Source organism: Polypterus senegalus, chromosome 2 (assembly GCF_016835505.1).
Source record: "Polypterus senegalus isolate Bchr_013 chromosome 2, ASM1683550v1, whole genome shotgun sequence".
NCBI lineage: Eukaryota > Metazoa > Chordata > Cladistia > Polypteriformes > Polypteridae > Polypterus > Polypterus senegalus.
In genome coordinates this window covers 186092504-186116911 of record NC_053155.1, presented here as the reverse complement: position 1 = coordinate 186116911, position 24408 = coordinate 186092504, and the positions used below count along the sequence as shown (strand labels likewise).

At 36.3% G+C, this 24408-nt stretch overlaps 1 protein-coding gene across 3 annotated transcripts in view; it reads left to right on the top strand.

Moving 5' to 3' along the window:
- The window catches only part of cdkl5 (cyclin-dependent kinase-like 5), a 496892-nt gene that overhangs the window by 194427 nt on the left and 278057 nt on the right, over positions 1–24408 (top strand). For all 3 annotated transcript variants that reach the window (XM_039745025.1, XM_039745022.1, XM_039745024.1), the window contains one exon: positions 5671–5705. In XM_039745025.1, the coding sequence (XP_039600959.1) occupies positions 5671–5705 (35 nt within the window). The remainder of the gene's footprint in view (positions 1–5670; positions 5706–24408) is intronic.

Sequence of the window (24408 nt, the reverse complement as noted above, 5' to 3'; positions counted from 1 at the left end):
AGGTCAAACCTGAAAAAAGATATAAAAGGCCAAAGACATCTACAGGAAATACGTGGAAGATCATTTTACAGCATGGATACCAGGGGCATATTTTATTTTGTCATTGCACTATTTTTGTCATCTAATGGGAAGATTATTGTTTTGTGGAGGAGTTGCACATTGAATATCATTGTACAGCGTACAATGACAGTAAAGGAGTTCAATTCAATTAAATTTTTACCAGTTGACAATTGTAACTTAACCCCAGATGATTGCTAAGGAACAATGCGACACATTACTAAACCTGTAGAATAGTGGAATGTAATATAGGCATATGGAAAATGTACTTTTACTGTCTTTATAGTCACTGGCTGGCATTAGACATTCACCTAAATGGTGATACACTCTGAAATTTGTATCTGCAGTGCTCCCAATGTGGAAAAAATATAACAGGCCAAAAACACAAAGGAAAGGACCAGGAGAAGTCTGGAAAGCAAGGTCATAACCAAACATTCTTAGAAAATGGATGTAACCCAAATTAAATCAAACTCTTAGTCGAAACAAACTTGGAATATTTTCCGTTAACGGGAAAATCAAAAAGGAGAGTAAGGTGGCATACCCTGAGAATTGTTTGTTTTATCCACAACTTTGGATGCCAGCTGTAACATGTCACTGTCTTGAATATTGGTACACCACTGATGTCATATACTGTGCCTTCTAATGAATTGAAGGATAGCAACTGGAGTGTTGTTTGCAAAACAATGATGTCTGCTGAGAAAACAGAATACTGTATTTCAAATAGTAGTAGTGAAAAACTTAATAAGTATAAATAAAAAAAATTGACAGGTTCAGAATTGCTGTTTTTATTCTCTAATGAGTTTAAATACAATTGATCTGTGTAAGTGTTGCTGGTTATATAACCTGCTGGATGTCTTGGGTGTGACAATGCCTAGTCTGCTTGCATTTGTATCCTTCTTTTGGAGATATAAGTTACCTTTATCTACTGATCTACTGATCTACTCTAGACATCAGTTTTTAAATTCTCTTTATGGTGATTACAGTTTTTCTCAGTTGTTTTGGTGCATTTCTCACAACAGAATTGCAGTTCTCAAAACTGCTCGTTCAATTCCCACAACCTTTAGTCAGTTGTGCACATCATAACAGCAATTTCTGGGTGTTTTCATCATTTTGCAATTGCTTTAGCTCACTCAGGCAGATGCTTATGTGCAATTCTCAGCTGTATCATGCATCAGTGGTTGCTCATGTCATGATGATCAAAATGCATTGTGTAGCCCTCTTTTGCATAGTCTTACACTCCCGACAAACTTGTCATTTTCTCATTGTGTAAGTCATTGCAGTTAAAAGTGTTCAACAAGATATCATTGGCTGTCAAGTGTATTTTATAGGTTTGTACAAAACTTTTTTTGTTTGTATTCACAATACTAATGATTCCTGCACCACCTTAAATTGCTCTCAGGTGACACATTATTCGGGGCAGGTGTGAGATCTTGGATCAATCAGTCTCAGTTGCTTCGGTGCATTTCTCACAACAGACTTAACATTTGCATAACAGCGAGTGCATTTCTCAAAACACTTAGTGCAAATGGCAAAACATCATCAATGGCAAACAACATCAAAATACAAAACACATTTCAGTGTGTATACTGTATATTGTTTTCAATGTTGTAATTTTTTTTCCTTCATTTCATATGTTATGCATAAAGTATTGAAATGCATTTTCTTGCTAGACTCCAAGTGCAGTGCATGGTATGTCACCATATGCCTGTGCAATCAATAAAATATTCTTCTTGAGTCAATCTCCTGCAATCGGTGTTTTGTATTTTTATGTTTCCTGCCCTTGTCATTCAGATGTTTTGTGCATCAGAAAATGTTTAGATTGTGCCAATTTTATATTGATAACATGACTTTACATTTTGTCTGTCATGTCTGTGGACGATGATTCATGGACTTGGCATTTTGATGGCACTGACATATTCGGCGATGTAAATACTTGCTTTTGAGGCATGGATTAAGGATTTTGAAGAGGTTATCAGCTTTTGCTGGTCATCCATGATGTTTTGCGGGATGCACTCGCTGTTATGCAAATGTTAAGTCTGTTGTGAGCAATGCACCAAAGCAACTGAGAAAAACTGTAATGTACGGACAATTTTGATGGTAATGAGTCAACCTGGAAATGTCCAATAGTATTCACAATTGATAAATCATTTTTTGCATCATTACAAAAATAATAATGCAACATATCTTAAATAATGATGCAACATATCTTATAGAGGAAAATTTCATAATCTGTTTTTAGATCAGGTTTTGAAATACCCACAGTATATTAAACATGTTGTCTATTAAAATCGAAGGAAAGGTTGCTCATATTAAAATATAATGATTTGTGATTTCCTAAAGTAAATGTCAGAACTGGGTGCCTATTTTACAATGTTTTTGGCAATGCTTTCTCACTTCTTTAAATAAAATTTACTTATATTTTACTTTCTCACATCCTTTTTGTCATCTCTCTAATGTTGTTCAGTATAAGCATTTCTCTGGTCCCTATGGGTGCTCTCCTGTTGTAGTGCTGCTTGATTTTTCCTTATTTAGAATCGGGGTGCACAGTGTTTTCTTGTCCAGTCTTAAAAAAACAAAGAAACTCTCTTGCAAAAAGATTTTTTAAGAATTTCATTTTTCCAAATTAAACTCTTATTTTTCCCCATCAGGAAATTTCGCCCAGTCAATTTACCCTTGCTTGTTTCTTGATTTCTGTTCATGATTAGTGTACCTTAAACACGGCTTCTCAGAAAAAAAAAACATGTTATTTGAATGGAAAGAAGTACTTATTGGTTAGTGAAACATTGTAGAGCCTATCATGTGAATAATGCTTGTTTTTTTTGGTGTACCCCATTTATATTGTCATTCCTGCCATTCGTATACTGGAAAATTGTTGCAAAGTATCTGTTTTTCACATTATTTTGATTATTTTAAATTTATGACCCTTGCTGTTTCTTTATGCTTGTGCATTTTATTTAAGTCTAGTAAATTTAATCAATTTGATTGCTAAAATACTGTAGGGGATTTTTTGCATCATAGATATGTATGGTGGGGCCAAAGTAGATCCACAAGACAAAGCATTTTTGAGACTGAGCTTCTCAAAACTCAGTCTACATATTCTTATGCATCAGATCTTCTAAAGAACTGAATGGCTGTCATCAGTGTATTATAGCTCTTGGTCAAATACATATCATACTGTTTTTTTGACAAGACAATTCCATTCATTACAAGGCATAAATCTGAATGAACAAGGCAGTAAGTGTCAAGTTCAAAATTCATAACCCCCTGTGACCTATAAACATTTCATGGTGTCCTTGAGTTAAAGGAACTCATCCCTGTTAAAATTCAGTAATATGCTAGTACCTGCAGTTTATTAAAAGGCTTGGAGATTTTAGAAAGATGAGTGCTGGCAAGATTAAATAAGCTAAAAGGAAATAAATTACTTACACCAGAAAATATTTACCCTGCAGAATTTAAAGAGCTTGTATTTACAAACCCCAAACCAGTTTAATTCCCCCAGAAGTCAGTACCTTCCAAGTAAATGTCTAAACACTGTGCTAGCTAATGTTTCACGTCAGTTATAAAAACACCTTCAAATGTAACATATACTGTACATCATTGGCAAATGAATGAAAGCACAGGGAAAACTCCACAGACGTTCTGCTTTCTATTCATATTTTGTTGGAATGGGTTCAGCAAACTAAAGGATTGGAAGATGGGGTATCAGCTATCTAGTACAGGTATATTGGAGGATAGTCAACATGGGTTAAGCTAATCAGACAATAAATTTTTTTTAAAGCAGACACTTTTAAGTTATCAAAGTCCCTATAGAAGATTCATTTCAATTAAAGACCAGGGGGCTTTGCCCCCTACTTGCTTCGCTCGCCAACCCCTGGACCTGCACTATGTGCTAGCCTCTTTGCGCGTATGGGGATGCGGATGTACAATTTAAACAGATCGATATTTTCATAAGAATTGTCACATATGCATAATGTAACTATTTTACATTACAGTGCATAATTAACCGTACGTATTAAAAAATAGTAAAACTTAATAAGTTTAAAGTAAATTATGTTTCATGTTGTGTTAGAGTCATTCATTGTCTAATGCGATTTTGTTTTGTTTGGCTTTGAAATTAACACGCAAATACGTTTTTGACTTAGTTTTTACTGAGGTTTTACAGTAAAAGTGTATTTTTTGAATTAAATTTTCATCAATATCGCATTGAATTTTGATTCTGTGTTTGGACTTTCATCGTGACAATGCAATGTATAACTGTCCATGAGAGCATTTTGTTTGTTTCTCTCTAATAGATTAAACAACTTGTTTGAATGTTTGTCTCTGAGATTTGTTAATTGTCTTTGCAAAAGCTATTCTAATGGGAAACTGTTAACGTTTTTAATACGAATGGCATATCAAGATCTCCTTTGTTGTCTGTTATCTGCGGAAGATGTACTACATTACCTTTCTTGGATACATCCTTCTTTCTACAGTAAATCGTGCGGTTGAAGACCTGACAGTGTAAACGATTGTAGATATTCTTAAGGATATTGCAAGTTGATGTTTTCATCTTCTGCACAGTCACCACCAACTGTTTCAGCATAGTCTATTGAGATGCATTTAACCAATTTGCCATGTAACCGATTGACAATTTTAGCGTTAATTTGTTTGACTTCATTGTTTCTCGGTGCTAGGATTGCCCATGTGATCATTTCTTCTGTTAATAATCCTTTGTGATGAAATTCTTCAACAAGGTTTGGACATAATACATCTTCTTTAATTGGGAATGTAAAGTAAGGAAAGCGTAAAAATTTATAAGCGCTGAGAGCGCAGGAACTGTGTCTATGAAAAACATTCAAACGAATGAGAGGTGAGAGGATCGTGTGCGTGTTTGAATATGGTTCAGGGGAAGGCGTGACTTGATAGAATCTCATGAGACAAGACTTGAAAATATTTCTTGAAAAAAGTCTTGTCTCTTCACAGGATTTTTTATATAATAGAGAGATTTGTGTAGCAGATGCAATAAATGCATTTGTTCACATGGATAATAAAATATTAAATGTAATTACATAATGGGAAAGTTGTGTTAGAAAGTACACCTTATGAAAAGACTCAGGAATCCCAGGTAAGTCATTGCTTATCACAAACGGGCATTTAAAAGGATAACAGGACTTTGGGTTATTTAGCATGATTGAAATTCTGTGTCTAGATTTTTAATACCCTTTAATAGGTTTTTTAAAAGTTGAGTTGTAGTATTTGACTCACTTAGTCAATACGCTGTGTACAGTAATGTGTATGGATCATGCGTCTGGTTTCCTGACTGGTCTTTTCAATTGTCTTTTGGTTATTTCAATGACCCTGAACATTAAATTCATGTTTACGCATATCTATTACATTGAAAATTAAATCCAATTATTACTTTCTCTGCTACAAATAATTAAAATTAGAAGTAATACTTGGTGATGGAGGGAAACTGGTGGTTAAATCATGTGACTTTTCCAATATAGAATGCAAGAAATAGAATTAGGACCACTTAATCCAAAACATGTCCACCAATCATTTAAAGATTTGCTTGTTTTTTACACTACTTATACACAAGCACAAAAATAAAGATTTTTTTGTATTCTTTTTCAGGAGCCTATGGTGTGGTATTAAAGTGTCGGCATAAGGTAAGAATTTTGTCTTCTGCCATTTATTTTCTTTTAGGATGTTGTGCTGTATTTGAAATGAGTATTATAAATTAAATTATTGGATGCAAAAGCCATTGTCATAGTATTTTAATTGCACTAAGGATGCCTGGCAGAAAAAAATGTGTGGAAGTCTTTTGCTTGTCAACTTCACGGGTGGGCAGTTTGACTTAGTGATTAATGCTTTGGACCTCAAACCCTCACACTGAAAGTGTGTTGTCATGATCAAGTCACTTCACTTGCCTAGGCTCCAACTGGAAAAACAAAATAAATGTAACCAACTGTATCTGAAAATCGTCAATTACTTTGAAAACAGTAGTCAGCTAAATAATTACATGTAATACACTATTTGAGGGGTTGTCAACCTTTTTTTGGGCATGGATGGTGGTGTTTTTTGGAAGAGGATAGTGCAATTGTTGATAAGCTGTTCATGGCAATGGATATAATCTATAATGAAGTTTCAATGAAAATAATGATAAACATCCCATGTGATCTGAGTGGTGTAGACACTCTCTATTAAGTAGAACCACACAATTCCACTTGGTTCCTATTTGCCTCTTTGCACAAATTATATTGTTGGTTGAACACTCATTTTCTGCTGGATCCAGCCAAGATACCTTTTCCTTACAGAGAGTATCGAGATCTTGATGTGTCCTTGACATTCTCACTGGTATTGAAAAATATGTCTAAGGGAAACAGCTTGTGCAGCATTATACAGTGGATTATTTAAAGAAAATAATTAGGTGTATTGTGTTATGGTAACAGAATTTGTTACGCTGAAGACACTTTTGACTAATGTTTAAGTCCAAATATGTGACTGTCTCAGTTGCTTGAATTACTTCTGTTATGTGTCTGTAAAGCTTGTGGCTTTTGTGGCACCTCACAAAAGCAACCACAGTCTTGAATTTTGTCTTGTTCAGTGAATGAAGTTATATAACATTTGATCAGCTCCCTCTTGTTTTTAGCTACATTACACCTTTTTAAATAACTTTACTGTTAAGGAGTTAATGTTAATTTTAATGGGTGTGAATAGATAGCCTATTCCTGTTAACCTCTTTGTGAAACATACAGACCTTTTGTGAAGGTCTAAAATTAGCAAGTTGCTTATAAAGTGTTATATTCCAATATAGAAACACTCAGCATCAAACATTTTATTTGGATTTTCATATCACTTTTAATGGACATATCTTGCTAATGAACAAGCTATGCGTGAAAGACATCATGACAGTTGTTTTATTTCATATTGGAAAGTAATGTTTTCTTGCTTCCCTTGCATTTATTGCAGAATACTAGAATTACTTTTGTGAAGTAGTCAGAGAGGTAGACAATTAGACACAGGGGATTAGGGAGCACAATGGATGAGGCCATGATTGGCAATTTAGTCAGGACATTTGGATAAATCCTACAGTTTTCAAAAGATGCCCAGGGATCTTTAATGACCACAGAGAGTCAGGACCTTGGTTTTAGGTCTTATGCAAAGGATGGCCCCATATTTACAACGGTTAGTGTCCCCATCCCTGCTGCATTGGGATTGACACAAAGACCCCAGGGTAAGAGGCCCTTGGCTGCCTCACCAACATCTCTTCTATCAGCAACTCTAGCTTTTCCTAGGTGGTCTCCCAACCAAGTACTGGCTGGGTCTGAACATGCTTAGCTTCAGGTTGATGACCTGTTCTGAAACACAGGTGGTGTAGCTGCTAACCAAAGACAATTTTAAAGGCAAACAGAACTAGTAGATTGTCTGGAAGGAAGTTAGCAACTAATAATACATTTGTTATTTTTGGAAAGACTTATTTTTTTTTAATTTTCTTTAATGAAGCATCTGTTTTCTTACACATGTTTACCCACATTTTAGTCACAGACACCCAGAAGCTGTCCTGTCTGCTCTGGAGAGAATTCCAACACATGACTGATGAAAGGACAGCCACTAACACACTCATACCTGAGAAATTAGCAACATAACTTGATGGTACAAAATGTGTTGGGCAAGAGATAAAAAACTTGAACCTCTTGAGCAAACTGATACAGAGATGGAGAGAATATTAAAACAATACTCAGAGGGCACATAAACACAGTCACTGTGACAAAGCTACCCACCCACACAATCTCAGTCTTTAAGTTGACATATATAATTTAATTGTCATGCTGATAGTTGATTATGTTGCATTTGATGCTGCTAAAACTGGCTTCAGTACTTTTTGATTAAGTGGGTTTGAGATGTTATGCTATCCAAGTTTTTATAGAAAAAAAATAGACTAAGAGACACTGCAATCTGTTCTGCATCCTACTAAGCCCAGTTCACTATTGTTTTATTTAGCCAGAGACAGTTTTAAAACTTTAATAAATATCAGGCCTTGGTGTTTCCTCTTTTCAAAAGACTGCAGTTTGTAATCTTATGGAAGTGGTACATGTTTGTCTTTTGAGACTGAGCAGTGATCCTGGGATAGAAATGTTTGGTTATAGCATATTTGGCATTACCTGTATTTATAAGCAAAGCTGGCAGAAGAATTTTGAAAGGAAGCCCTGTCTTCAAAACCTGTAATCTGGAAAGTGAATACTTACTTATGTATTTGGAGCAGAGATTCACAAGCATTCTATTAAAGCTTTGTTTTAAAGTGTTTGACTCCTCCTCTTCCTCCCCCTACTGTCTTCAGTACTCAGGCAGCATCTTTTGGTAGGTGTTGAGGCCTTCAGAGAAGAGATGTTTTGTTAAGCTTCTGGTAATTACAAATATTATCAGATAAATTATATATTTTAAATTTAAATTAAGATTTTCTGAAACCTGAGAATTTCTGATGTAGCATTTCAGCTATGATATGTGTTGCTATTATCAACTTAGAAAATACTAAACATGTAGTAAACATATATTTATTTCCTTTTATTGTAAAATTCTTTCCAAGTACTACTATAGTACTTCTTCCAAAAATGTCTGTCTGGATAAATATTATGTCAGTAAGATAGTGTTGATTATATCACCATGTTATATCCTGATGAACATTTTAGTCCTGTTCTGTATGTTGTTACTTAACCACTTTTATACAGTGTCACATTTGACATTGACTTTGTCCTCAAAACTCAGTTCCCATTAATGCCATTTGATGCAGTACAAACCTGCAATACAACATACTATATTTATGGTTAAGGGCTTGTTTGGATTTAGGATAAAACTTGCTTTCCTCATGATATCTAGCAGCTTTACTACTGTACCCATTTTTCACTGGCCATTAAATCAGTACACAAAGCCTATTAAACCTCGTTAAGAATTTCTTCAGTGTGAATGTAGCTGCAAGACTGAGAGATAAAATGTACTACAAGGAACTAATGAGTTGAAGACAAGCATTTGAAACATGTTCTTCTTTCTCAGCCTCAGAAACTGTTGTCTGTTAGTCAGGCAATCCACGATCCAGGAGATTGTGGGGGCATCAAGATTCCAAGCCTTGATCTTTTTTAACCAGTCAGTGAGAGCGAGTGGTGTTAAAGACACTGGAAAAGTTAAAGAACATGATCCTGACTGTGGTGCCAGCTTTGTCCAGGTGGGAGTAGGCTCTGTTGAGCATGTAGATAAGAGCATCTTCCACATCATTATGTGTCCGACAGGCAAACTGTAGAGGATCAAGGTGTTCTGAAATCAGGGGCCATAGTTGTTTTAGGACCAGCCTCTCAAAGGTTTTCATGATGTATGAAGTAAAAGCAACTAGCCTGAACTCCTTGGGATCATTGAAATGACCTTTCATTGGCACTGGGACTACACATGATGTTTCCCACAGCTGGGGAACCTTCAGTAAATTCTGGGAAAGGGACAATAGGTGTTGTAGAACCCTGCAAAGCTGGCTGGCTCATGTTTTCAGCACCTTGGGGCTGATTCCATCTGGCCCTGAAGCCTTGTTTATACAGAGTTTTCGTAGCTGCCTTTACTTCATCAGTAGAGACACAAAGTCTGGAGAGCGGAGAGGAGCTGGAGACCACAGGTGATGTCATTGTGGGGGAAAGGTCATGCAGGGTGCTGGTGACAGTTCGGATTCTAGAACTTTCTCAGCTCACAGGCTGTCAGTGTTCGGGAGAGCTGTACTGACAAGAATGAGTCAAATCTATTAATGAACTGGTTAAGTTCATTAGCTCTGCTATTGTCCCTTTCCTGTCCATGTATAACAGCCTGCTTGTAGCCAGTTATAGTCCTCAGACCCATTCTACACTTCCTTCATGTAATAGGTGATTCACAAATGATTTTCTCTTTTTAAGCAACTCTTTTCTGAGAATCATATGAACCAATTCGGGAGCATGAATTAATCGATTCTATGGAGCTCAATGGGAGTGCTAAAGTGCTTGCGTGTCCTTTCTTTATGATGTCAGCAGCATCTTTCTTTTCGCGGATACTGTAGCTGTTTAAAGTGCATGTGAAGGAATTACCTGAATCATGAGTTTTGACTGTTTTGATTTGTGAATGAGTTACTACTTGAGAATCAGTCTAAAGATTCTTGTTAATTGGATTCATGAACAAATCATTACATGAGAACCAGTCTGATGACTTTCGTCCATCTGATTCGTGAACGAATCATTATGAGTCTCATTCACTTATGATTCTGTAACAAAAAAGGGTACTTTAATTATGCATTGTGATAGATGGCCGGCAATTTATCCCGGCCAATACCCCCAAGCCACCAGATGGAGCCCTCACTGCAACATGGAGGTGCCCCGAATTCCAGCAGAGCATCATGGACCTTGGAGTTTTACTTCACAGCCCTGCTGGATACCGTTGGGGGCGCCAGGGGTCGCTGCAGGGAGGAACAAGGACTTGTATTTTCCGTATACCCCGGAAGTACTTCCCAGTCATGGGGACAGAGGAAATGACCTTCTTCCGGGTTGAAGAAAAGAAGGAATTTTCAGCTGACCTGGAAGTGCTGTGAAATCACATGGACTAAGGGATAGAAGCACTTCCGGGTCAAGTACTATAAAAGTACTGTGGGAAACCCCAGCAAGCTGAGCTGAGTTCGGAGGAAGGGTGACGAAGTGTCTGGGAGTGGAGGATTGTTATTATTGTATTGAGTATTGATTGTTTATTGTGTATAGTGGAGGTGCTTTGTGCACATTATTATAATAAAAAAGTCATTATTGGGACTTTTACCTGGTGTCTGATGTGTGGTCTGAGGGTTCAAGGGAACAATAGCTCCCACTATCTGTTACAGCATCTTAATATTATCGTTAACAAATTCATATGAGTTACATTGTTAATTGATAATTATACATAAATGAATATACAGTATATATTTATATATAATTAATTATATATAAATACAGTGGAACCTTGGTATACGTCCTTAATTCGTTCCAGACCCTTTGACTTATACCAAACAGGACGTATACCAAACAAATTTTTCCCATAAGAAATAATGGGAAAATGATTAATCCGTTCCCATGAAAAAAAATCCTATTGCTATTGGCATATTATACATTGATGGGGTTGTATAAAATAATTTAAACACTGCTTAATACTAAAATACATAAATACAAAAGCAATTAGATGAAATAAATGAAAATTTTACCTCACTTTACTTTTTAATAACATCTTTGTTTTTCACAATCGTAGATACCGTCGTTCTCGGCAAACGGTATGCAACAGCCATGTCCTGGATACGCATGTCACCTTCATACTTTTCAACAATCAATTCAAATTTACATGAAAAAAACACAAAATCACGTTGTGATGATGCAGGTTTGCTGTATGCTACCGTCTGCTGCCGGGGAGCCCTTGAACCCTACACCGTTGGTAATGTGCCTCACTGCTAACCTCATCGGTAACAACAAAGCAAGGGGATGGTGAAAAAGTGCAAAGTGCTTTTATTAAAACAATTAACAAAACAAGGTGTTCAAATTAAAGTGCAGTCTCGAAAGTTCCAATAAATAATCCATAAAATCAGAAGTGAAACGTGGAGGTTAAAAACAATAGAAAAAAGTCTTCTTAAAAACAATGAAGTTAAAATACAGCAGGAAGCATTCTTTAAAAATAAAAAAATAAAAAACAAGAAGAAGCCCGGTGCCTTTTTCCTGGCGCCCCCCCGCTTCTTTCTTTTTACTCCCCTTCAAGCCAACTTGCGCTTCTGTTTATCAAGATAAGCAGCCCCAGGAACAATCATGAATGCGGACGGTCCCTCACAAGTGCACTTTGGTGAGAAACGCCCACATCGCTAATCGCCCTGACAACCTTCAGCCACATAACCACCACGCCCCCTCACCAAGCTGCGAGCGCAGTGATTATTTATTTTAAAGCTGGACTTTGACAGGAGCTGTGGACCCGCTATATCACACACGTGAAAGTTCACAGAGAGTTATAGTGCGGGTTGTTCACTGAATGCTAGCAACTGGCGCACTAACGCTCGTGGGCAGTCGTGGCTTTGTCTCGAGAGAGGTAAACAAGGTTAGCACGCGAGTCGTATTTCAAACAAAGGTCGTATACCAAGCAAACTTTTTCGTGTCCAAACAGGACCTATACCAAGTTGGACTTATTCCAAAGCAGACGTATACCAAGGTACCACTGTAAGTATATATCATTAATTACATATACAAGTTAATAAACAATTATTATATAATAATGCAGCTAAAAAGTATTTGGCATCCAGAGGTGCATTAACCCCCAAGTATGTGTCGGTTTAAGGGTTAACTATCATTGTCAAAACCACATTATAGTACAAACATCAACATTAACACGTGACACTAACTTTACTCGCTAAAACTTACCTCTCAAGAGACGGCGGCATCACAGCTCCAGGATGCTTGCGTTTCAGATGCTCATGCATTGCAGTGGTGCTGCCGTGAAAATCTGCATTCAACGTTTTTTTCTTTTTCGGTGAAGTGCTCCCACACTTTAGAAAGTTTCTGTCTCAATTTTTTTCCATCTCCTTCCCCCTCCTCTAGCCGACTTGCCATTGCAACCATGTTTATTTTCCTCTACATTCTTCTTCTCCTCAGACGTTCTTCTTCGTTGTGCACAGTCTTGACAAACAATAACAAACGATACTGCCCCCAGACGTTCATGTAGTGCATTGCAGTTACTAAAACCAATGTGGTTCTTTGTGACTGGAGCCTCTATTGAAGGTTCTGTTTATGACGCGTTGACAATATAAAATCCGTGTCAATGTCGACTAATCGTTGCAGCCCTAAAAAAATAATACCAGTTAATTAAATGAGATCAGTGTTATCAGGCATTGTCACTGATTAGGAATCAGGTTGGAACAAAAACCTGCAGCCACAGTGGGTCCCCAGGACTGAGGTTGGGACACTGGCCTAAACTAAAGGATTACCAGTCATACATTTGTAATGCAATCAGAGGAGACCCTTTTCCCCCATCAAATATACACCAGACTTTAAACAAATCAATTGAATCAAAAGAATTGATTCACTTGTTTGAAAGAGTCAAATGTGTGAAGTGTGAATTGAAATGCCTGTCACTTTTAGGCAGTTATTTAAATTAATATCTTAGAGTATCAGACGGGACTTCCTCCTTTCTGACAATGAAGAACTGAAATAGTGTAACTTGTCTCCAGCACCCCCAGTGTCTTGGAATCAACCTTATCTCAAAACATCTTTCTTCTTTAATTTATATATCTACCTCTGTCTCCTTTCAGCTATCGTTTTTTTCAATAAGAAGGTGTTTCTTTGAGCAAATCTCTTGGCAGAACAATGTTATCTTATGTTAGTCTCAATTACTTTGATAACTTACATGCAATACACGCAATAGAAGTATAGCTGTTGATATGTTCAAAACTAATTTACAGTGATCGCAACTGTTCACTTGATATGAAGGTGGAAGTCTAACTGGGACTAGAGATGTAAATCAGGTATGCCTTCCTAATTAAGCCTCCCAAATGAATGACAGCATGTGAGAAATTTAAAGAAGAGAATGGAGAAGTGATAATCTTCAAAAGTGAGAAACTGCTTCATGGTCTGTAAGCCTAAGGTGCTTCTTAAACAAAGCCCTCCCTGTTACCGTACTATTACTATGTAGGTGCCGTAGGGCATAGTTTCAGAAACTGTATGGTCCCTTCCTATTGGATTTCTGCTCAACTTTAAATTCTGCATGCCTCAGGAACAACACTCTCAAACAAAGCATGAAATATTTTAATACCTATTGTCTGGATGAAATTAAACAGCGATTGAGAAAAGAAAATGAGCAGGTATCCGGTGGCAAATGCTCTTTGGTGTTTCAGGGCTTTTTATGGTTTTGGTTGAATGCCTGTGCATTACCAAAGTTAAGCACAAGTGAGATTTCTGATGCGGATATGATATATACAAAAAGCAGTCCAGAAACACATCTGTTTTGAGGAGGGTTTGATGTTTTGCATGCCTTCTATTGCACATTTTCTGGAATACTTGAAAAAAATGTAACTTGACACAACCTTTCTTACTTAATATGTTCAATTTGAACCAAAACTGGTATGGCCTCTTAAACTGAAAGACTGTCCTTACCTGACCCCAAAGAGATTTAAGGATATTTGTGTTTGAGCAGAACGAAACAAGATTGGAAGTATTATATTATGAGTGATAGGGGTGATAATATACAGCTTTATAACAGTATTATCAAAAATTATTTTGGACTGGGATATTATTGTAGTGGGTGAGTTTAATTGCTCAAATATTACCTACTAAAGCTAAAGAAATATTGAAGTAAAGGAACAGGAGTTTACAGATGTGCATCCATCCATTTTCTAAACCAGTGTGTTCAGGGCAGGGTTATGGTGAAGCTTGATTCCATCCCAGAAAGCATCAGGTAGAAGGCAGGAATAACCTCTAGACTGTATGCCAAGTGATAAATTTTCTCTTTGCTTTCTATGTCAAAGCACCAAGAAGATGAGGGTATTGAACTGTTAGAATCTAGTGAATGAGTAGTAAGTCGCACAGTGTTTGGAAGACAAATGTGATAAAGAATAGGATTAACATCTAGGTGTTGAGAAACAGGAGTGTAGACTTCATACAATGTAATACAAATTCCAGAATTTAATTACAATAGGAAATTTTATAGGCTTCTGTAGTGGATGAGTAAGAAGGATGTTATATAAGAATACTCTTAAGACAAAAAACCTCAGCAGTAGCCATAATGTTTATGAATACATGAAAACAGCAGTTAAAGGGAATAAAAAATACAGACAGGCACTTCGAGAAGAAATGTCTTTGAAAATGCATAAGCCCGCTTTAAAAGGTTCTTGCAGTATTTGTGTAGTTATTACAACAATCAACCAGGTGTGTATTAACAAATATTGAGGTTGAAAATATACAGAACAGAAAAAAGCAAATACTACAAACCTTTTTACTTACTAAACAGCTTGATATAATTGCCAAATTAAGGTTTAATGTACAGTAAATGAAGGAAAGACTTTCCTTATGCAAATTAAAAATATTAAATTTGATTACAAGGAATTGGCGGATCATAGGGGACTGTCTAGAAAGAAACATAATTGTACAAAAATGATTTACAATGCTAGTAGAATTTTTGAATGTCAAAACATCCTCTGTAACCCAAATACAAATCAAAGAAGATAATACTAAAATGATACTGTATGATGCACTAAAATTTTCAGATCTGGAAAGTTTGATGTACAGTACTTTTGGTTTTCCTAATACAAGAAGAACATCAGAGCACTGAACACAAGAACTGCTATACTCATTACAGTACTACTGCGAATGAGCTGTAAGGAACAATTGAAGGAGGAGAATATTTAAACTTAGTCAGAGATAACAAAATAGCAAGTTGAAGATTATAAAGGAAGCTATTATGGCATATGCTAGCTGTTATCTAAAGTTTTCAACAAGAACACTAGGCTCAGGTAAAATCTGGTTATGAGTAAATTTTTACACAAGCATGATGAAATACATTTTCATGCAGGTATTTTTAGAATACGTTTATCAAGCAATGTTGTTGATAGTACTTGTGAGACCCTCTAATTTCAACTGGGTAATATTTTTACACATAATAAGTGAATAAAGGTGGACAAGCTAAGTTAGTGCTTCTCAGATTCTCAGATATTCAGAGGCACTGAATTTTGTGTCCAGAGTAAAGAATTCCCTATTAGCCAAAAAAATTACCTATAATCTGACATTTTAATAAAGTTCTGTCTGTGTACAGGATGTAAAGTTATATACAGCAGCTTCTGACTGCTGACATTAAAAATGAGAAAACTGTTTAATAGGCATGAGCTTATCTTATTGGGATTGGCAGTGCTCAAAAATTCTTGTATAAAATGCCACCATTTCAGGCTATTTAACTGCTTGGCTGGACTTGAATTAACTGTCATTGTGCTTTACAAATGAATGAAAAAATCATTGCTTAGCTATGGCCTCCAAACTATATGACTCACCTCAGGCTAAGAACAGGACATTTAAATAATTTTACATTTACAGTGGAAGAATATTCTATGTTTTAGTCTGCATTATTTTAAATGCTAAATGTGGATGAGAAATAATATTCCCTTATAAAATGACTAGCATTAGGGTTAAATTTATCATAGAGAGCTTCATTAACAAATGCATAATGAGTCTTTTTGTATATACTTAGAATGCTCTGAAAAGTGGGTATATTAAATATGCTCCTAAATATATTGTCATGTATGGTGTAAGTGCTCGAGAGGAAGGATAGGCATCCCGGTTGGGATAGAGAATGATTTCATGAGGGTGGGATAGGACTTGGAGTCCAGAAATACAACCCTGTCAGTGTCTCAGTTGGGCTGAAGAAACACTGCCACTTACCGGGTGGGGGAATGAAGTGCTCCAGGCACTCATGTTCACCCAATCTAATTATCATCCTTCACTCTTTGCCGGGATGATAAATGCAAGTTATTCCTACCAGGCTGAGTCTCAACTTCCACCGTTCTTCCACTATGACCTCCTGTTCAGGCAAGAAATCATCCTCCACCCTGGCTGAGATGCCTGTCCTTCCTCGTGGCACATACATTGGGTATTTATTCTTCATTTCAACAATATTGATAGATAAAGATGATCTAATACAACAAGTAACAATGACAAATACCATTTGCAATTGTTTATTCAGTAAAAAAATGAGTTATTGATTTCTGTGGGAAATGATAAATACACTCCAGGGTTAAATAATTGGTGCTGCCCCATTCTTGTAGGCATCTCTTCTTGTTGGCTTTTCCTCGCTTCTCCTTTGCAGAACTCTTTCAACTGTGTTATGTATGAAGACTTCCTTGTATGTAGTGTTTGCTTCAAATCCTCCTACTTCCCGCCCAGCATTTTTATGAGCTGTAGATCTGGGATTGTCTGGGTTTATTTCCAACTCTCCATTTTATTTTTTGAGCTGTTGATTTGTGGTTTTGCTTATATGTTTTCAATCATTGTCTTATTGCCAGTTTCATATAGAGATCAGTTGCAGCTTTTTAACAGATGGCCTCATATTCTCCTTAGATACTCTGTAGTACAATGTGAAATTAATGGTTGACTCTGTGATGGCAAGTTGTTCAAGCCCTGAGGCAATAAAGCATCCCCACCTCATAATGATTCCGCCACCATTCTTTACAACTTATATGAGGTTCTTTTGGTCAATCACAGTTTTTGGTTTTTGACAAACATCATCTCTTCCATTGTGGCGAGTCTGTTTGTCTCATCTTTCCAGAGAAAATTGTTCTAATAGAGCTTTTCTTTTACTTGGAGCTTATTGTCAATCAGACTTCATGCATCTACAGTATATTCCTCTTGAGAGCAGAAACTTCTTTCTTCCTGATGTCACGTGTAGGGCAATGTTATGCAGTTTCTTTTTGGTGGTTCTTTATGTTGATTTAGATAGTGAAAATGAGTGCAAAAAGTGGCATTTCAGTCTTATTTTTTAATTAGATACCTACCAGCTAAATTGATGATCAAAAATTGTTTTGTCAAAAATGTAAAAAGGGAAATATGTTTTCATGGATTGTACTTACTTTGTCTTATCACTATAGTTGACATATCTGACTTCTTCTGAATTCATTTTATAAGACAAATATTTTATGCTATGTATTACCATATTTGCTTAACACTTTGTTGATTGTCTTGTTTGTAGCAACTTTTGTGTCCTGGGAATATTTTTACTTTTATATTCAATCGGGGTTTGCCAACACACTGTTTTGTTTCCTTGACATTTATCAACAAGAAATCACACTTTAAATTACTGAGCTATAGCAATTCAAGCCTTGACAGTGTTGCATGGTCTAAAACGTTAAATCTTTCTGTACATGGTGGGATTGCTCCATTGGATTTTGGTGAGAGGCACCTTGCTGATTAAACAATACTGGTGGCGGTGAATCAACAAGCAAGGTGGTGGATTACAAAGGCAATAAATACAAATTAAACAGCACCTAATAGCATGGCCATTAGCTCCCCTATCAGGATGCCAGGTAAAACAAATCTCTCTTATTATAGAAATAAATCTTGGAAAGAGATGAGACATATTTGTCTCAGAGACACTTTCATGTCCTGCGAGATGAGTCTTCGTGCCAAGCGATGTAACGATGCCCGGGGGCAGAAGCCCCGCGAGACAAGAGCTTCTGCAAAGGGATTTGGAAAAATCCTGCATGGTTATGTCAGATACCTTTCTTGTAGAAAGAAAGAAGCGATATTCACTCACGGGCAGTTATATGTTGCATTTTCACGATGTAATTCCAAACACGGAATCAAAATTCAATGCGATATTGATGAAAAGGTAAAAGTGAAAAGAGATTGAATATATGGACATAGGTTATATGACAGAAGTGCGCCACGCGAAATGCAGATCACGCGGCACAGCAGCAAGGAGGTAAAAACAAAAAAAAAACTGTATGTGTTTCCCATTGTATCACCATTTAAGAGGGAATGTCGGAGGATCGATTGCGTCTCCTTGGGGTACGTTCAGCCCCCCTCTTCACAACACGAGCAGCAGAGACACAAAGTGGTTGGTATGTAGTGCAGGCAGGGGGGAGTAGGAAAGGTGGGTGGGCGAGCGAAGTGAGCAGGGGGCGCCCCCTCGTATTGGAAAATTGAAATTCTTAGAGACAAATTGTCCTCATTAATAAAAGGACAAGTACAGTATCTCTGTGTGTGTATCAGTTTATCTGTGTGTCTATCCACTTGCTATGTTTTCTGGTGCCCACAAGAGGGCAAGAATATTTGATGAACAAAGGCAAGAGATTTGTGTAAGATAGTAAACTATGTAACATACCTCCATGCGTTTGGCATCCACAACAAGTTGCAATATTTGACCAAGAAAGGCAACAACACACACAATGAAAGGGAGCTGTTAGTGTTTGCATAACCAATGAACAGAGGTTCATAAATGCATGACATGATTGAAACAGACAGACTTACCATGTTACCGAAAAGCCTATTTCTCTATGCTTGTCATTAATAGATCACGACACTTGCTACATTAATTGTTACTTTTCCTATTTCCTCTATCATTTAAATAGATATAGATAGGTATTTTGTGAATTGTGTGTGACATAAATTTGTTGTTTCATCGTTACTTATCTTCTTAGCAAGCTGAAAGAAGCAAACTATGCACAGTGTTTGATTCTTTAATATTGAACAGATTCTAAATGTTTGCCACAGCTCATTAAGATGTCAGCGTCCATTGGTCAGCCATCATTGTTTGGTTTACTCTTCAATATGCTTAAGGAATACAATACTTAACCCAGAGCTAACAATCAAATATTTAAGTGAAGGCCCTTTGATACTGATTCTTATCAGATTTTCCATATTGGTACACTGAATATATTGTATTTTTATTTAATACAACTTTCAGCTAAATAATCCATGTCTATATACTCTCCCATAAACCATTGTCAATTCTATGAACTAACGTCTGAGTCTATACAATCTGGCTACCCTCATGTAAAATTTATAAACAAGACATTCATGTACTAGTTCACCCAAATGCCAATTTCATTGTCTTCAAACATGGTATCACCTTTAGGCTGTGCATCATGACAGAAAACAGTAAAGCATTGAATGAGGCACGTCTATTTAAATAGTAGTGCTCTGAATTTCACTTCATCAAACTTCATCAAATTTAGAAATTTTTATTTTCAAATTCATTTAGCATACTTCATCAGTTTTTCAATTTTCCCTCGATGTCCAATTCTATTGGCCATAAAGCTTGACCTTTTGAAATATAATGTCAGTACAGCTATTACATGTCTGAGGTCCGTAGTTCATGGTATTCTTCTCTCTGACTCCAGGCATTTGAATCAAGAACTAGAATGCACCAGAAATTGATGCATTCCAAACTTATAATAGTTTCTCCTTAAAATTTTTAACAGGCATAACATGGGTACTTGTACTGGGCAGACCAATATTAACCAGTAAACTAAATAGAAAAAATGGTAAACCTACGTTGACCACAGTTTCACTTTTTAATAGTGCATTTACACTTTGTTTAATGGGCTTGGTAGGAAGTGCATCTGCAGCAATTTTCTTAGTGCATAACAGGAGTTGGGCTGTGGGATGCCTGGGTGTCATATACAGTAAAATGAGAAAACTACTGGTGCTTTCAATTTCAATGACATTGGGCCACTATTGATATGGGGTTTGTATGCCCCGATACTGTGCAACTTCTGAGGCTCTAGTATATGTCTAGGGCACTGAGATTTGATGGATAAAATGCCTGAGTTTCCAGTAGGGAGACTGTTCTTCTAAAATGTGTTTCCTGTGCTCCACAGTATGATGCACAAGTGTGTAGTGGGGTTGACTGGTTAATAATTTTGCTACACGGAGATCCATGTATACAGGGAAACTTGGGCCTGGGGAAGTTCTGTCAGGATAACCAGAGGAGTACCCTTTGTCTTTTTTGACCCTGGAAGGACCCCCGAATGAAGTCATAGGCTGGGATATAAAAGACCCTTTTAATCACATGCCAGTGGAGTTAGCTGGAGAGTGGAAAAGACTTCAGCTTGTTTGACTTGTTTCATGCAATCTGTATATTGTTTTTTAAAATTTTGTGAATTTCCCCTTGGGATTAATAAAGTATCTATCTATCTATCTATCTATCTATCTATCTATCTATCTATCTATCTATCTATCTATCTATCTATCTATCTATCTATCTATCTATCTATCTATCTATCTATCTATCTATCTATCTATCTATCTATCTATCTATCTATCTATCTATCTATCTATCTATCTATCTATCTATCTATCTATCTATTGTAATAAGCTAGTTCAGCCAAGCCTATGAGGTGTTTTACTGCTGCACCTGCAGGGATGTGCCTGCCATGCAAAATCACGTTCTCTTTTTCTGACTTGATTGTGCTACAGCCTGTTATTATGGTCATGTAATTGCTGTTCTGTGCCTGTTTCAGTACGTTTCTCTTTATTTCAGTCCGTAATGCATCCAATTAACTTGTGTCAGTGTGTCATGGTCATGTGTCTTTGATACATTCAGGCCATTCCTTTTCAGTAGTACAATTTGAGAACTAAATTTAGTAAATGGTAATTCTTCAAGAGCAATAATAGCAACCAGTGTGAAGTTCATTTTCAGCTCTTTTTCTGTCTTCTTGTCTGGCGTGAAACAGAGATTGGGCTAACAGCATGTGCCGAGGTGCTCTTTTAGCAGTCACATAGTAGCTATCTTTATATAGTGTGAAACACTAATAAATTCAGTTCTTCTCACAATATTTCCACCCGCTTTAGGACAAAAGTTGCAAGGCATTGTTTGCTTCTTTGTTTCTTACATAACTCTCGCCAGCTTCTCCAGCAATAATGTTTTAAACATTTGACCTGTATGTCATGGTGGTTTATGTTCAGTTTCAGCCTTTAATTCACTCTTTATGTCATTTGTTGAGTTTGTCATTGATGCTGTCACAACAGTATTTCTAAAAGGAGACACCCAGGGTTTTTCTTTTTCTTTTGTGATCAATTACATATTTACCAAAATATAACAGACAAAAAAACTGAACCATCAAGAGAACAATGCAGTACATGTGTAACATCCCCCTGCCCTCAAAACATCCATCAAACATCCACCTCCAAACCATCCTAGTCTACTGAATCTCTGACTTGGATTAAATGGGTTTGGGATTGCCAGTAATTGGAAAGGTGAAGGAGAGAAATCGTGGAACTTAGCAAAATTCATTTTACTAATGAACAAGCATAATAGGAAGGGGTAAAAGCTTTGACCTCATTAAATATGCAAGGATAATTATGGGAAACTATCTTGCAGGTTGATATGTGATGTCTAATCCAAGATACAGTATCTAGAATAATGGGTATGTCAGAAGGGGCATTACTGATATAAAGGAGTATATAATGTGCATAGAGAGAATTATAGCTGTATTTGGAGATCAACAGCTCTGAGCTGAGAATCATTGTAGTCAGTAGTTCAAGGGATAAATTGAAAAGGTCGGGGAGTCAGCACTGTCTAGCATCTTCTCTCATGTTAGTCTATTGATAGTAAAGCTGTGCCTCCATTTCAGTTTATAGGGATCTTTCCTCTCTGGCTGAGGAAAATGATGACAATGCATTATTATTCTCATTCAAGGGAATACTGCTCAGGACATAGATATCATTCTTAGTTTTCTGGTGTTTGCTTTGTGAGAACATGTTAAATTCCAAAGCTGAATCTCGTTTTAGAAAGCAAATCTTAATACTCAGTTAAATGACTGAAAGCATTGTATTTATTTCTAGAAAGTTAAAAACATCACCTCTGCATTATTAATTCATTCTGTTTTTGAGATTTATTTTCTTATAAATGGAAGTTCTAAAGACACAAAGACTTGCCACATTACTGAATATTTGTTCATGGCTAATGCAGTCTTTGATGGTTGTTTAAAATGTAAGACTTGGGAGAAACACAGAAGAGGCGGCTAAATCTGTGTCTGCTGTTAAGGATGCATAAAGCTCTCAAGCGCACATCCTGGAAAACAATGACTCATTACGTTGGTGGGTAGTCAAGGGAAGTGAGATGTTAACACTTGCTTAGACTGAAGTGCTCCAAATTGAGTAACCATTTTGTGGTTGTGTTGCCTGTGTAGCAGAATTATAACACAATTGTTGTCTTGAGTGTTTCAGATTTTATTTTTAATTTCTTAAGCCTTTGTGGTGCTCCATTTAAATGTGTGAATAAATAGCAATACATTTCATTCTGAGTATAATGCAGTACTTCACAGAAGGAAATCCAATAGTTGAGGGATGCACCGTTATGCCCCAGCAGTTAACACTCTCCTTTTTCTCCTTGTCATCTTTTTAATTACATGTAATTAAAACCACAGAGTCATCCATCAATGTAAATAAATAATATTAATTTGCCTCTGATTATTTCTAAAAGAAATCATTTTTTTAACCAATATATTCAGAAGAATATTGCAGCTGCTTTCGTGACAGTGTTTGTTCTCTTATTATTTAACATGCGGGTTACTAAGCAACAGGCAGCTCAGATCATCAAACCTAGCTTGAGCACCGGGAAAGCTGCAAAGTCTTTATTCATGATTTTTAAAAACACCATTTAAAGAGATAACCCTCTGATGATCTAAATGTGAACACCTAGTATGTTCCCTGGCTAAAGACAACATCTACTGCAGTTTCAAGAGGATGCATTTTTAAGTAGAAACACCATCAACAGGAAATTTCAAGGGTGGGACTGGATTTCATAAAAGTTGTGTTTGATGTAAAGAAATAATCTTTGATGGTTTTGGCTACCATCAGAAACCTGAGGTGACAGGTTAAGGAAGTCACTGATACTCAGGGTGCACTTCATAAATGTTAGTAATGCTCAGTTGGCAACATTATTTAAAAAACTGAATTAATGAGCTGGCTAGACAATATGAAATTGTGAAAAAACGCTGTTGGTTAATTTTTTTGGACAAAAAAATTCTATATTAGCATTAGATAAAAATCAAAGGTGAACTGAATCACAGCTCTGAGCTATTGTCTAAATGCCATTGTGATAAGGAACATATGCTCAAGGAAGAGCAGACTGGCTGGTTTCTTATCTACATTTTACATATTTATTGACTAAATCTGATTTTTTAATATTTTTATTATATCTTATAAAGGTAGCCTTTTCCAAGGTTGACCCTTGATTACTGTACAGTATTGAATTTATGAATCACTTGCTCTATAACTTTAGCTGATCAAAGACAAGTGGTATTTTTATTAACAATTCTGTCTTCATTTATTATTCTCACAATGTTATGAAGTGAAACTTTAGATACAGTAGCAACAAAGTGTATCCTGTAGGAAAATGAGCGAAATAATACTTTCACAGGAAAAGCTGAAGTACAAGGGTTGCTCAAAAGTTTTCAGAACTGGGTATATTTGTATAATGGGTTAAGGCAAAGAAATTAATATTTACTTATTTATTTATTTTTTTAAATGTTGACCTTTTGATCAGTTCTGGCTGAGGTTCTAGTGTCCCACCCACCATCCACACTACCTCTCTTAGTTATAACTATCAATTTCTTTGTTCTCACAAGTCGAGAATTTGTTTGTTTTGTATATGATTGGAATCAATAGTTGCTCTAACTTCTTAACAGGTTTGAACAAAGAACAAAACTTTTTTGTACTGTATATCCTGCATTACTGTAGTGTGGTTCTCTTGAATATAGATTTAAATCCACATTAATAAACTGGATGGCTTGTTAAGTAATTGAATCCATGGACTGCTTAAGCATTTAAAGTAGAAGGTGGTGGGGGCGACTGGAGTTTACAGTGTTTAGGAGTTTTAACTGTATTTAAG